General features: G+C 46.6%; 1 protein-coding gene across 3 annotated transcripts in view; it reads right to left on the bottom strand.

The window, feature by feature from the left end:
* NBEAL1 (neurobeachin like 1) overlaps positions 1 to 15,162 on the bottom strand; it is a 363,036-nt gene that overhangs the window by 77,840 nt on the left and 270,034 nt on the right. For all 3 annotated transcript variants that reach the window (XM_073551440.1, XM_073551438.1, XM_073551439.1), the window contains 3 exons: positions 12,405 to 12,550; positions 4,204 to 4,337; positions 3,783 to 3,884 (listed from right to left, as the gene is read on the bottom strand). In XM_073551440.1, coding sequence (XP_073407541.1) covers positions 3,783 to 3,884; positions 4,204 to 4,337; positions 12,405 to 12,550 — 382 coding nt within the window. The remainder of the gene's footprint in view (positions 1 to 3,782; positions 3,885 to 4,203; positions 4,338 to 12,404; positions 12,551 to 15,162) is intronic.

Below are 15,162 nucleotides of genomic sequence, written 5' to 3' on the forward strand. Positions count from 1 at the left end.
GGCACAGCACGCTACACGTGACACTCAACTGACACTTAGGCAGGCACATGAAAGGGTCAATAGGTTACTACTAGATAAAGCAACTAAGAAGCAGGCTTTTCAGAAGATTAGATTCTACGAAGAAGGGGAAAAAGTTGGCCATCTATTGTCGATTATAGCTCCAGCCCAGAGAGGCAGCTCATTTATACATAGTATGGACACTGCAAAGGGGACAAGGGTTACTGAGACGCCTGAAATTCTGGAGTTTCTTCGCAGGTTTTTACCAGAACCTCTATTCATCAAGTAGAATGGGAGGGGAAGGGGGGGGCGGAGGCATTTCTAGGAGCGGGACTGCTTCCGACACTATCTATGGAAGATAGGGATAAGTTGGAGTCTCCTTTCACAGTAGAGGAGTTGGAGATGGCTCGGCATGGCATGACTAATGAGAGGGCCCCGGGAGCAGACGGTCTTCCTGCGGAAATATACAAACACCTAAAAGAAATTCTGCTACCCAAGCTATTAATAGTGTTTGAGGAGGCTATGAAAGAAGGGATTTTGCCTGCATCTATGCGGGAGGCGGTGATAGTGGTGTTTCCTTAGGACGGTAAAAATCCAGGAATTCCAGATTCATACAGGCCAATATCCTTGCTGACAGCTGATGTGAAAATACTGGCTAAAGTGCTGGCGAACCGACTAACTGGTGTTGTTGATACATTGATCCATATGGATCAATCGGGGTTTATGCCCAAAAGATCGACAGCAGCCAATATACGGAGACTATATCTCAATCTGCAGTTGCCAGTCGATAACCCAGGTGGGAGGGTGATAGCCTCACTTGATGCCCATAAAGCCTTTGACTCTGTAGAATGGTCATACCTGTGGAGAGTGCTGCATAGTATGGGCTTTGGTCCTCAATTTACAGCGTGGATTCAGCTATTGTATACTCAACCCACAGCTAGAGTCAAGATTAATGGGGTAATGTCCGCGGGAATACAGCTGCATAGAGGAACGAGGCAAGGCTGTCCACTGTCGCCGCTCCTGTTCGCTATTGCGATAGAGCCATTGGCGGCTGCTATTAGACGCAACAAGGCAATAAAGGGGTTTCAATATGGCGATTTGGAGGAAAAGGTGGCCCTGTATGCGGATGACCTTTTGCTATTTCTAGGGGACCCCTCGGCTTCATTGGATCATGCTGTGCAGACCATTGAGGGGTTTCGGTGAGATCTCAGGACTGACCATAAATTGGTCTAAATCAAGCCTATTTAAAGTGGACAATGAGGTGGTATGGACTCAGGAAGACATAGGGGCCAACAAACTACAATGTGTGGAAATGTTTTTGGGGATACAGGTTTCCCTACCGGTGACTGAGTACCTTAATACTAATCTAGTACCCCTACTGGCAATTCTAAGAACTAAGGTGGATACTTGGAACAAATTACACTTGTTGGTGGTGGGAAGGATTAATCTACTTAAAATGGTTTTAATGCCCAAGCTTTTATATATATTACACAACTCCCCAATCTGGATACCGCAGAAAAGGTTCGGAGTGGTGAATTCACTGTTTAGGGCCTTGGTATGGGGTAAGAAACAACCTAGAATAAGGCTTGAAACCTTGCAAAGACCAAAGGATGAGGGGGGACTGGCACTACCAAATCCGGAACTGTATTTTTTAGCTGCCCAAAGTCAACATCTCAGAGGGTGGTCTAATCAAGAGAAGGCAGACGTCATCAGAGGAGTGCTGGAATACGTACTAAATAGAAGCCCGTTGATACTTGGCCTAGAGGATGGGAAGATGGGTGTAATGGGAGACGGGTGTCCCACTCTGCGACTCTTACAAGACCTGTGGAACAGACTAAAGAGGGTGAGAGGGGTGACCGGGTTGACTAGATTCACAGCTATATGGGATAATAGTAATCTCCCAGAGATTCGGAAACTTGGGAGACTAGAAAGCTGGAAACGTAGGGGGCTGACATTAATGTCTCAAATTATGGATAACGGGGAGCTGAGACCGTTTGTGCAATTACAGAGTGAGTTTCAGTTGCCGGATTCTGAATGGTACCACTACTGTCAGGTACGGCATGCCATTACGGCTCAAAAACTTTCCAGAAACCTGCCGATACAATCTGACATAGTGTTGGACTATATATGTGGTGGTGCTGGACTTACGAAAGGGGTAATCTCTAACACCTACAAAGATATATTGCATACACATTTAATGGGGTTCCCACTTAAAGCCAGATCCAAATGGGAGGCAGAGATTGGGGTGATGACTGACGAGGTATGGGACAGCGTCCTAGAATATGTCCCCAAACTCACTATGAGTGAACCAGCTAGGTTGTCCCATCTTTATGTGATCCATCGTGTGTACCGTACCCCCCTTCTGATGTTTAAAATGGGGCTGAGGGACAACTCTGACTGTCCAAGATGTGGGGGGTCTGATGCCGGACTCCTTCATATGATGTGGACTTGTCCCAGGCTATCTGCGTTCTGGTTTAATGTCATTAACAGAATAGAAGGGGCATACGGAAGGGTTATACCCAAAAACCCACTGGTCTGCATACTGGAATATGTGGAGGAAATTGAAATAGTTAATAGTGCAAAGCTTGCTATAGCTAGACTACTATATGTAGCAAGGAAGTTGATTGCGAGGAACTGGATCAGGAAAGAACCACCTTCTGGGAGAGAGTTTGTGAAACAGGTGTCTTGTATCATCCAGCTGGAGGAAAGGATATATGCTAAAAGAGGCAATTCTAAAACCTATTAGAGGTTGTGGAATCCCTGGTTACAATACGGTACAGTTAACTGATGGGAATGTGCTATATTTTACAATGCTGGTGTTGTGGATAAACCATTAATACCCGGACATAGGAACATTTCTGTTTTGTATGGTTTGATTGACAATATGGGTAAAGAGGATGACTAATGGTAAATTACGGTGTAAGAGAAATCTTATGGAGAAAAGAGCTATATATGCTGTCTACATGGGGGGGTGGGAGGGGGGGAACAGGGATGTTCAATTTGTAAATCTATTGTTTGTGGAAGATTTACTGTATATTCTGTATTTTGAATTCTGATTAATAAAAATCTATTTGATCAAAAAAAAAAAAAAAAGGATTTAGAAGGGGATATCATAAGCTATAGATATAATGAGCAGGTGTCCTAATATTTTGCCCATTGAGTTTATGTTTTGTATTTTTTTAACTTGTTTCAAGTCTCTTTCTTAACTGAATATTACATAATATTTCATTTATAATGTAGAAACTGGAAACCTTGGCAACAAGACAATCAAAATTGTAATCACATATAACTATCAGTAGCACCTTGTATGAATGCCATGTCACTTTATCAGGCTCTACTCATACCTGCAGGTTTATAGCGAAAGCCATAACCCCTGTGCGGATAAGTTATACATCAGACCTGAACATCACACAAAAGACCCCAGTGGCTTAAAATAGGGGATCATCTCTTTCTATTAATGTCTTTTTACAGCAAGAAGTGATATACGAGTTGCTATTCTTACTTTCACAATGACAGAAACTTTGTAGGGGAAAACATTAGCGGGTACTATTTAATAAAAAACAAACAAATCAGTTAAATGACTGAACCATTAAATGGTGTTTTCCACCCCAAGGCATCCTTTTGGCAAGCAATAATACTAAGTGTGTAACACAGCTTTTCCATTACTGGAGCTTCGCTAGCAGTATCTGATGTAGACATTATTCATATGATATGTTAGTATTCCGGAAGCGAAATTGTTTGTCGAAAATTCTCTCTGGGGTGGAAAACTCCTTAAAGTCACTTACCTGTGTAAGACCTGAAGCTTTTAGTAGTTCTTGTGGTGACCGGGTGCCATATAAATTTGGAAGACGGAGAGAAAGAATGCGGCTGTATACTTTATTTCTGACCTAAAATATTGTAAAACAATACATGAGAACTACACTCAGGTATAATATTAATACATATATTATATAGACTGCTAAAACCATCTGCTCAATTCTTTTTTCTTTCGTGCTAGCACTAAAATACAATATATAATGTTTAAGATTAAAGCAGATCTGTGCGCGAAATATGTTGCCTTATGCACGGCCAGCATGTAATGGTGCCGTACTGCTTATGCACTAATACACATGCTATTTTGGCTAATACAAGAAAGAACAAGTATTGGCATAATGCTTTAATGTCTCTACTGTACTTATTTCAGGTATACAAAGTTCTGGTTCATACCTCTTTTTTGAAATTCAGAAAGTAGTTGGTTTGATCAATCAGAAATATTTCCAAGGCAGATCTCCTTAAGTTGTACCGGCGTAAATGAATCTCCCTTATTTGGGAAAGTAACCACTTGAAATCGTACCTCACACCTGCAGAAAGAGGCACAAATGGCTTTAGATGCATCTTTGATGCAATATATCATAGGGAACATGTAACAGAAATAGCGATTTTTGTGTATTCACCGTAAAATCCTTTTCTCCGAGCCATTCATTGGGGGACACAGATACCGTGGGTCTTATGCTTCCTGCAACTAGGAGGACACTAAGTAAACCAGAAAAAAGTTAACTCCTTCCCTGCAGTATACACCCTCTCGCTGGATGAGATTTCCCCAGTTCGGTGAAAAAAGCAATAGGAGCTTAAACAGTTCAACAATAACCATAACTATGTCACAACATAAAAATGCTACAATGAGCCGGTAGACTAAACAGGGTGGGTGCTGTGTCCCCCAATTAATGGCTCGGAGAAAAGGATTTTACGTGAGTACACAAAAATCCCTATTTCTCCTACGCCTCATTGGGGGACACAGATACCATGGGACGTTCTAAAGCAGTCCCTGGGTGGGAAGCATATATCTGCTAATACCCCATGTACCACTGAGTCAACTCTGAGGTACTGCCGATTGCAGGATGCATCTGCCGAGAGCTGCATCCGCAGAGGCCTGAGAATGAATTTGGTAATGCTTTGTAAAAGAATGCAGGCTGGACCAAGTCGCAGCCTTGCAGACCTGTACTGCCGAGGCCTGGTGCCAAATGGCCCAAGAGGCACTCACTGAGCGGGTAGAGTGCGCTTTAATCCCTGCTGGGACAGGCGCATTCCTGACACGGTAGGATTCTTGAATCGCCAAGCGGATCCATCTGGCTAGCGTTGCCTTTGAAGTGGCTAAACCCTTCTTATGCCCTTCTGGAAGTATGAACAGGGCATCTGACTTGCGGAAGGGAGCCGTCCGTGAGATGTACCGTCTCAGGGCCCTAACCTCAGCCAGAGCGTGGAGGGCTTTCTCAATACGATGCACTGGTGCCGGACAAAAGGAAGGCAAAACAATGTCCTCATTGAGATGGAAAGAGGATACGACCTTGGGTAGGAAGGACAGAGACGTCCTGAGAACTGCCTTGTCCTGATGAAAATTCAGGAACGGGGGCGGCAGGACAGAGCCGCCAATTCTGAAACTCGTCTGATTGATGTAATTGCCACTAGAAAGACCACCTTCCAAGAGAGAACAGTCAGTGGTACGTCGTGGAGGGGTTTGAAGGGAGCCTCCTGTAGGGCCCCAAGAACCAGGTTAAGGTCCCATGGTTCCAATGACCTTCTATATGGAGGCGCCACATGGGAAACTCCCTGAAAGAAAGTCTTGACTTGAGGTTTGGTGGCAAGTTTGCGTTGGAATAGCACTGACAAGGCTGAAATTTGGCCTTTGAGCGAGCTAAGCGCGAGGCCCGACTTTAGTCTAGATTGAAGGAATTCCAATATAGTAGGAATGGAAAACCCCATATAGGGGATCGGCCATGATCCTTGCACCACGAGAAAAAGGTTTTCCAGGTGCGGTGATAGATGCGCATGGACACAGGCTTCCTAGCACTCATCACTGTGGAAATCACGTCATGAGTGAACCCAGCCTTTGCTAAAATCCAGGATTCAACGGCCACTCCGTCAAAGACAGGGCCCCCCGAGTTCTGGTGGTAAATCGGACCCTGAGAGACAAGATCTGGGCGATCTGGAAGTCGCCAGGGAACGTCGGCGACTAGTTGAATCAGTTCTGCATACCAAGCGCGGCCAATCTTGCGTGACAAGAATTACTCCTTCTGTTCTGATTTTCTTGATGACCCTCAGGATCAAGGGAAGAGGAGGAAAGATGTACGGGAGCCGAAACCGCTGCCACGGCAGAACTAGGGCGTCCGCACCGATGGCGCAAGGATCGCGTGATCGAGCGATGAATCGAGGAACTTTGCTGTTTAGTCTCGAAGCATTGAGATCCACATCAGGAGTCCCCCAACGATGGCAAATCTGCTGAAAAACCTCCGGATGAAGAGACCACTCTCCCGAGGCAAGGCCTTGGCGACTGAGAAAATCTGCCACCCAATTCTCTACGCCCGGGATGTGGACTGCCTAGATGGGCGAATGATTGGTCTCGGCCCCACGAAGGATGTGACTCACTTCGTGCATGGCCATCCTGCTCCGAGTACCCCCTGGCGGTTGATATACGCCACAGCTGTGGCGTTGTCAGATTGGATCCTGATGGAGTGGCCTGCAAGGAGATGGTGAAAACGCCGTAGGACTAATCTGATCGCTCGAATCTCTAGGATGTTGATGGGGAGACGAGACTCTCGAGGCGACCACCGACCCTGTGCCGTGTGGTGATGAAAAACCGCACCCCAGCCCAGAAGACTTGCGTCGGTGGTTACTACCAACTATTGTACTGGGAGAAAGGACTTCCCTTGATTCAGGGAGGATTTCAGAGTCCACCACTTGAGGGCCTGTCTGACTCGCAGAGACAGAAGGAACCGACGGTCCAGGGAGAACGGGTTCTTGTCCCAGGCTAACAGAAGCGAAAGATTGCAAGGGACGGAGCTTTAACTGAGCGAACGGGACAGCTTCCATCACTGCTACCATCTGTCCGAGAACTCTCATGCTGAAACGAATGGAGTGAGAAACTGGTCGAGAAAGAGACCGCGCTGCTTGTTGTAAGGCTCGGGTCTTCTCTAGAGGTAGAATGACCAACTCGCGGGAAGTGTCTAAGATCATTCCTAAAAAGGAAATCTGTTGTGCCGGCTTTGGGAAGGACTTTTCGAAGTTTATTTTCCAGCCCAGGCGATAAAGTGTATTTACTGTTATTTCCACGGATTCCTCACAGGCTGGAAGGTACGGACCCTTGATGAGCAGGTTGTCCAGATACGGTAACACTACCACTCCCCGAGAGTGAAGAATGGCCATGACCGCCGCCATGACCTTGGTAAATACCCTGGGGGCGGTGGCGAGTCCGAAGGGCAAGTGTCAGGACTCTAATGTCAGGACCCAGTCAGCGTCGGCAAACTGCCTCGCAGAGCAGGGTGACTTACCCACACTATGGGAGAGCGCGGGGTCCAATACTATAGTGATGGTTCAAGCAGACAGGACCTGCGGCACTGAAAATAGTAAGGAGTCCCAGGGCCTACGATCATGTGACTGCAGGGGGCGGGGCTTAGCGTCCTACTGCTGCAGATGATGTAATGTACCTACTGCAGGGAAACTGTTGTAGAGGAGAGGAAATCGCAGGTCAGACCAGCGATGGTTCGTACACAGAGAGGGCTGAGCGGTACCAGAGGGACGAGCAGAGAATAGTCAAGTCACAGGCAGAGGGTCATACACAGAGAGGTAGCGCAGTACAAGAGGGACGGGCAGAACTCGTAACAAGGACAGAACCGGATCAAAACCAAACAAGCAACAAGTTATCAGGCACAAGGCACATGTACACATGAGGTCAACTAACTCAGCCGAGGGCAGGAGTATAACCGACACCGGACCTAGGTCAAGTGAGCATTAAATAGCCGCCCTCTGCCAGAGAGAGGCAGAAACAATTAACCCCTGTCTAACCAGGACGGGCCAAAGACAAACCCCATCATGGATCATGACAGCAAGGCAACTAACTGGAAGTGTTCCTCGTGAATTGCAAAACGTAGGAACTGCTGGTGGGACGGGGAGATCAGAATGTGAAGGTAAGCGTCCTTGAAGTCCATGGAATCGACAACTGATCGGAGAGATTCCATTCGGAACCGCCGTACATTGACAAACTGATTTAACAGTTTGAGGTCCAGTAAGGGCCGCATCGTCCCGTCTTTCTTTGGAGCCACAAAAAGGTTTGAATAAAAACCTCTGAACCGTTCGACCTGACAGACCGGAATGATGACTCCGTCCTTTTGCAGAGCCTGAACAGCCCGAAGGAAGGCTGTTGTCTTCTTCTTGGGGGGTAAGGATGGGAAGAAACGTGTTGGCGGAGGAGAGGAAAATTCTATCTTGTATCCGGAGGACACCAGTTCCCTGACACACTTGTCGTGGTCGACCGCGAGCCAGGTGTGACTGAAGGAAAGTAGACGACTGCCTACTTTGCCGTCATCCGCCGGATACCACAACAAGTCATTGCGTAGAAGATTTGTGGGATCGAGATCCCCGAGATCCGGATGCCCTGGGTCTGGGCTTCCAAGAGCAATTAGGTCTGTATGAGACCTGGGGGCCTCGGTCTCCGCGCGGGGGCCGACCGGAGTCGGAAGAGAAGGTAGAGGAGGACCAACCGGAGTTATTGCGAAAAGATCAAAAACGCGTCGGCTGTTGGCTCCGAAACGGCCGAACAGCCCTTTGTTGAGGAAGGAATTTACTTTTTCCCCCGGTAGTATCAGAGATGAGCTGGTCCAGTTTCTCCCCAAAAAGGCGACCAGTTAAGATAGGGTAGAGAAGTCAGCGATCTTTTAGACGTGGCGTCCGATCGCCAGTCGCGGAGCCATAGGGCTCTTCTAATGGAGATTACATTAGCAGCAATTTGAGCAGCACCATTGGCAACATTAAAACAGGTGTCAACTACAAAATCTCCTGCGTGAACTATCTGCCTGGCGATGTTGGTAGCCTCCGGAAGGATATTACTACCCTGAAAGGCAGTGATTAAGACTTCTGTCCAAGCGGCCATAGCCTTAGTGACCCATATCGCTGCAAACGATGGATAAAGCACTGCTCCTGAAGCTTCAAAAACTGAGCGGACGAGGTAATCAATTTGACGATCAGAGGGATTTCTGCCTGAGGAGCCTTCCGAAACGGATAGGAGCGTTTTAGAAGCCAGCCGCGATACAGGAGGGTCCACAGAAGGGGACTGCAACCAATCTTTCATTAGGTCTGGGTCAAAAGGGTATTTAGCCTCAATAGACTTTTGCCCTGTGAACCTCTTATGTGGGCGATCCCTATGTTTCTGGACAATGTCCTTAAAATCCGGGTGGCTGGTAAATAATTTGCGTACACGTTTGGTCCTCTTAAACGAAAAAGTGTGTACTGGAGGGGAAGAATTTTCCTCCTTCAACTCCAGAATCCTGTTGACGGATTCTATAAGTGAATCAAGCGACTCTTGGTCACTTGGAGGATTCTGGGGGGCTAACACGTCAGATTCAAATTCAGAGTCGTACTCGCTGCGACCATTGGGAGAAGGAGAGCGAGAAACAGAACTCGCCGGTGAAGCGCGAGCGTGACTGGGGGACATGTCAAGGGTCCGCTTTCTAGTTTGACTGTCCCTTGAACAAGTATGGCCCCTGCTGGTGGACGGTTCCCCGCCGTCGCCAGAGCCCTGCTCGGGCGGCGAAGCCGCCTTTTGACTTAAAGAGACTTACCGGAGAGAGTCTATAGCCTGGGTCAGTGACTCCACTGACCGTGACAGGGACGCAGCCCACTCAGGGGGACTAAACGCAGGAAGATCCGCAGCAGCAGCAGCGGCGAGAGGCGTTTGAGTGCAGGCCGCGTCGCAGTCCGTGCATAACAGATAAGTCTGGGCGCTGGGCAAAGTAGATTTGCAAGTGGTACACAAGGTATAAAACGCAGTGTGCTTGTTAGCAGCCTGTCTAGCTTCTTTAGATTGAGACACAGCGCTCTGGAAAGGGTTAATGGCAGAATCTGACTGCAGCAGCAGAGAATGTGCAGGGAAGGGGTCAAGCTTTAATCTGAGGGCAGATGTAGCTTACCCACGGTCCTGTACTGTGTCCCCCGGGAGGAATAGCGGTGGCTCTGTGGTGTCACCCGGTATCCGACAGAGAGGTCGCCTCACAGCTCTGAGGTAAAAAAAGGAGATGGCCCCCAAGATTAAAATTGTGTGTCTCGTCAGTAATGAGAGGCGCCAAGAGGAGGGGGCGGTGACAATAGCGCGGGCGGCCTAGTAGGCCTGAAAGGCCGGGGGCTCAATTTTTGGCCTACCCGCGGTAGGCGCCGGGGGCGGGGTGGCGCTAGTGGGCGGTGCTATGGAAATTGCGGCCTAGCAGGCCGTAAAAAGCCGGGGACTAAATTTCTCGGGGCATCCGAGGACGCTGAGCGCCGGTGGGGCCGCAAGGGAGCGCCGGTGGGGCCGCAAGGGAGCACCGGTGCGCCGCCGCTGCCGCTAAGTCAGCGCTTCTCCTGGGGACAGGACTCGACCCCGTACCTCTACTCCAGTGCTCAACTCAGCGCCGAGTCCATTCTTCTCATCCTGGGCTGATGTAGCAGAGCTGGAGGAGTTCTTGAAGGGGGATGCTTGATCGGTCCTCCCTCTGGGCAGGGGGATGGAGAGCTTAAAGAGGTATGCTCAATCGGTCCTCCCTATTGGGACAGGGATGGAGAGCTATGGGGCTGATTCAGGGCTGAAGAAAGCGCTGCTTGATCTTCTCCATAATGAGTCTCCTGCGCTTGCCCTCGAATCCGTGAAATCGGTAAGAAAATCAGCCCCGTTCGTCGCAGGAAAGTGTACGTGAAAGGTTACTCCATGTGCTTGCCTATTGGTTCGGGGGAGAGCGGGTCGTAGAAAGGAACCGTCACCCCCTTCACTCCGTTAATTAAAAAAATAAAAATTTACAGAAAATTCAAAAATAAAATAAAAACGGTGGGGTCTGAAACCAGACCCAAGTGCCTCCTACAGACACTAAGCAAAGAACTGGAGAAATCTCATCCAGCGAGAGGGTGTATACTGCAGGGGAGGAATTAACTTTTTTTTCTGGTTTACTTGGTGTCCTCCTAGTGGCAGGCAGCATAACACCCACGGTATCTGTGTCCCCCAATGAGGCGTAGGAGAAAAGGGTATTCTGGAAATAATAATAAACTGCAGAAATCTTAACCATTAGGTCACTGGGGGTCTGTCTGCTGAGAACAGGGACCAAAACAGAGGTCCCATGATTGTGGTATGAGTAAAGTGGTGCTCGCACAATGTAATTTGTTTTAAGTTATCTGATGACCACACCATCATAACTACGGTACATATGTTGAGCTTTTTAACAGAATATGGAAGACAGACTACTGCAAGAACATGTTCTAGCAATACAGAATAGCATTCTCAGAAAGTATACAATATGCAGTACATTATTGAAGCTACTTGAGCCCAGATTCATTGTTCACATTCGTTAAATCCACTGTTCCTGGTAACTGACATTTCTCAATTATATTTTGAACTGAGGAAAGGGCAACTTGAAAATGCTTCACTATCTTCTTATAGATTCCTCCTGCTTTGTGGACTTTCCACCATTTTTATTTTCAGAGTGCTAGGCAGCGGCTTAGAAGAACCCATGGCTGCTGTGTTTTGGCGCAAGGTTAGAGGAGGCTGGGTTTTTATAATGCTGGGAAATTTGCATCACCTGGCCTTTCATAATGATGACCGTGAACAAGTCATAGCCGTAACAGGCTAAGGTCTGAAACCTAAGCCAAAGTGATCTGAGCACACAAATCTCCAAGAGTGCCTAAACTTTTGTATCGGCCCATTTTCCTTTTTGTAATTTTTAAAATGTAAAAAATGACAATATAATTTTTTTCCCTAAAATACAAAGGAAACGTGTCATCTTTAACTTTAGGCCTTTTAGAGATCATTTCATCTCCTACTTGCTTCCTATTTTCTTTGGACGCAAGGTGCGCTATTAGACTTCCTTTGCAATTTTGTACGTAATGTTATCAACCAATTTTTATTCTTCATGTATATTTTGTGTGTTCATTAAGTAAAATTACCATTTTAATATATGCGTGGTTATACCTGTAGATTATGAATCAGAAGAGTCTTTAAAGTAGCATGCCCCTCACCACAAATCTCTCTTCAGGCTAGGGACTGGAGAAAGATTTGTGGTGTAACGTGCGCCACAGCTCATCATGAATTTTGGCAGAGAAGGCTGAAACTTGCGTGAAAACACCAAAAGTCATAACATCTTTGTACAACCTTCCATCGTGAAATTTTTTTGCAAATTTTCAAATTGTGTTAGGCCAGAATCCTGGAGTAAAAATGTGATGACTCAGGGCCTAAAGTGTTTTGGTCTCACTTTTGCAATTTCAGTGCTGTTACGTGAGAAGTACAAATAGCCAATCATTTCATTATTTTTCATTTAAATTGTGTAAAGAAATAAAAAAAAAGTCATCTACAACTTGAATAAATAGTAATTATAATATTTCAAGCTCGCATTTGCTCATGAAATAAAGTCTAGTGTTACCTTCTTCTTTTTCAGTGCTGCCATCATAGAAATAAATGTGCTGAGTGGTAACTTCCAAGCGGCCAGAAATAACATCCATTACGGTGATCAGCTCGCAGTCCTCAGAGAGAACGCTTTTCTCCTTTTGACTCTGTTCTTCTTTTTCACTTTATAAACAAGACAACAGTTTATTTCAAATTATTTTTATTTCTAAAGTGAAATGCAGGAAAAAAAATGCAAGAAGGTTATTTAATAGATATCATATTGTATTTACAAAGATCAGTTGCACTCCCAGCATCAAAACAGTAATCTCTAGATGTGATAATATTTCAGAAGTCCTAAAACAACTCATGGGGACATGATATGTCCTGCCAATAAGCATACGGATGAAGTCTGAAACATGCAGGCTCTATCAGTCCCTATAGGATATGCTAAAGCAGAAAAGGGAATTCCCACACATGAATGGCTAGTAAATCCTGTCTGGAATAGCCAAAATATGCCATGCTTTGTTCTAAGAAGTCATCTAAACCTTTCTTGAATTAACTGTTCTTGATAAAACTGTTGCTTGGGGTCAGTCTATCGCACTGATCTTAAAGGGAAGGTGCCATCCCCAAAAAAATTTTTCAGCAATTGAAAAAATGTAAAGAATTAATGTTTACATTTTCTTAAAAAATATTATCATTTGTTTTTAATTTTGTAAAATATGAAAAATAATTTTAAAAAGTTTGGCATTTCCACTTGTTAACACTAGGGGGAGCAGCTACTGAAGTTTGGCACAAAAACCTAGTGTACAACTAGCTCACATTACTGTCCTGGCGTACAGTGTCCATGATGTTTGATTTTGATATATGATCATGCCCTAAAATTGACACTGTATGGGTGGAATCTGCTGACATGGGTGTGGTGTCACTCCTCTCCTCCCCTACTGGGTGCTTGCTAAGGGAAAAGAGAGGATGACATTTAGGAACACAGTGAGCAGCCATTTTGATGGGGCCTGCAAAGTTATACTGACTGTCTTTTCATGTAAAGTCTGGATCAGAACAGGCCATCAATCAGCAGACGTTTCCTGGATTTCTGTGGAGCAGACAAGCAGACGGTCCATCCATGTGTATAAAACACAGCGCTCTATGTACAATCCCTGGCACCGAACAGGCCGCCCCCCCCCCATAGACCAGCACACTGCTCTCCTGAAATACTCTGTGCTGCTGTCACCCTGCTCCTCCACCATATATCAGGCCCTGTCGCCTCGCTTTCACACATCGCCAGGACAGGATCTGAGGAGAGGAATGGGGTCTTCGGTCACCGAGGATGGCAGGCAGCAAGGATTCTGGGAGCAGGGTGACAGCAGCACAGAGTATTTCAGGAGAGCAGTGCGCTGGTCTATGGGGGGCACAGAGGGAGATATATGGGGGAGGAGCAGGGAGACAGCAGCACAGAAATCCAGGAAACATTTCTGCTGATTGATGGCCTGTTCTGATCCAGACTTTGCATGCAAAGACCCCATTCCCCTCCTCAGATTCTGTCCTGGCGATGTGTGAAAGCGAGGCGACAGGCGCAGTCCGGGGTGACACTGGGAAGCAGGCTGGGTGGGAATGGAGCCATACAGTAACGATAAAAATGAGACCCCTCTCTTCAGCTGCCTCACCAGCCCTCCCCTGACTGCACCTATTACCCCTGACCCGTGTGCAGGTGCTCAGCCAGAACTACCCTAGAATGGGTCCCCTTTTAGCAGATCACAAATAATACCGCCATATACTTCACACACAATGCCGCCATATAGATCATACACAATACCACCATGTAGATCACACATAAAACAAGCAGGGTGACAGCAGCACAGAGTATTTCAGGAGAGCAGTATCACACGGCAGAGAATTAGATACACGGCTCAGCAGACAGTATCACACAGGAGAGGATTAGATACACGGTTCAGCAGTCAGTATCACACAAGAGAGGATTAGATACACGGTTCAGCAGTCAGTATCACACAGGAGAGGATTAGATACACGGCTCAGCAGTCAGTATCACACAGGAGGGGATTAGATACACGGCTCAGCAGTCAGTATCACACAGGGGAGGATTAGATACACGGCTCAGCAGACAGTATCACACAGGATAGGATTAGATACACGGTTCAGCAGTCAGTATCACACAGGATAGGATTAGATACACGGCTCAGCAGTCAGTATCACACAGGATAGGATTAGATACACAGCTCAGCAGTCAGTATCACACAGGAGAGGATTAGATACACGGCTCAGCAGTCAGTATCACACAGGAGAGGATTAGATACACGGCTCAGCAGACAGTATCACACAGGATAGGATTAGATACACGGCTCAGCAGTCAGTATCACACAGGAGAGGATTAGATACACGGCTCAGCAGTCAGTATCACACAGGGGAGGATTAGATACACGGCTCAGCAGACAGTATCACACAGGATAGGATTAGATACACGGTTCAGCAGTCAGTATCACACAGGATAGGATTAGGTACACGGCTCAGCAGTCAGTATCACACAGGATAGGATTAGATACATGGCTCAGCAGACAGTATCACACAGGATAGGATTAGATACACGGTTCAGCAGTCAGTATCACACAGGATAGGATTAGATACACGGCTCAGCAGACAGTATCACACAGGATAGGATTAGATACACGGCTCAGCAGTCAGTATCACACAGGAGAGGATTAGATACACGGCTCAGCAGGCAGTATCACAGAAGACAGTATTACAGATATGCTCACACTGGTGTAACTGCCCCCCCCCCATAC

This window comes from Dendrobates tinctorius, unplaced genomic scaffold (genome assembly GCF_039654945.1).
Source record: "Dendrobates tinctorius isolate UK_male_01 unplaced genomic scaffold, ASM3965494v1 ptg000177l, whole genome shotgun sequence".
NCBI lineage: Eukaryota > Metazoa > Chordata > Amphibia > Anura > Dendrobatidae > Dendrobates > Dendrobates tinctorius.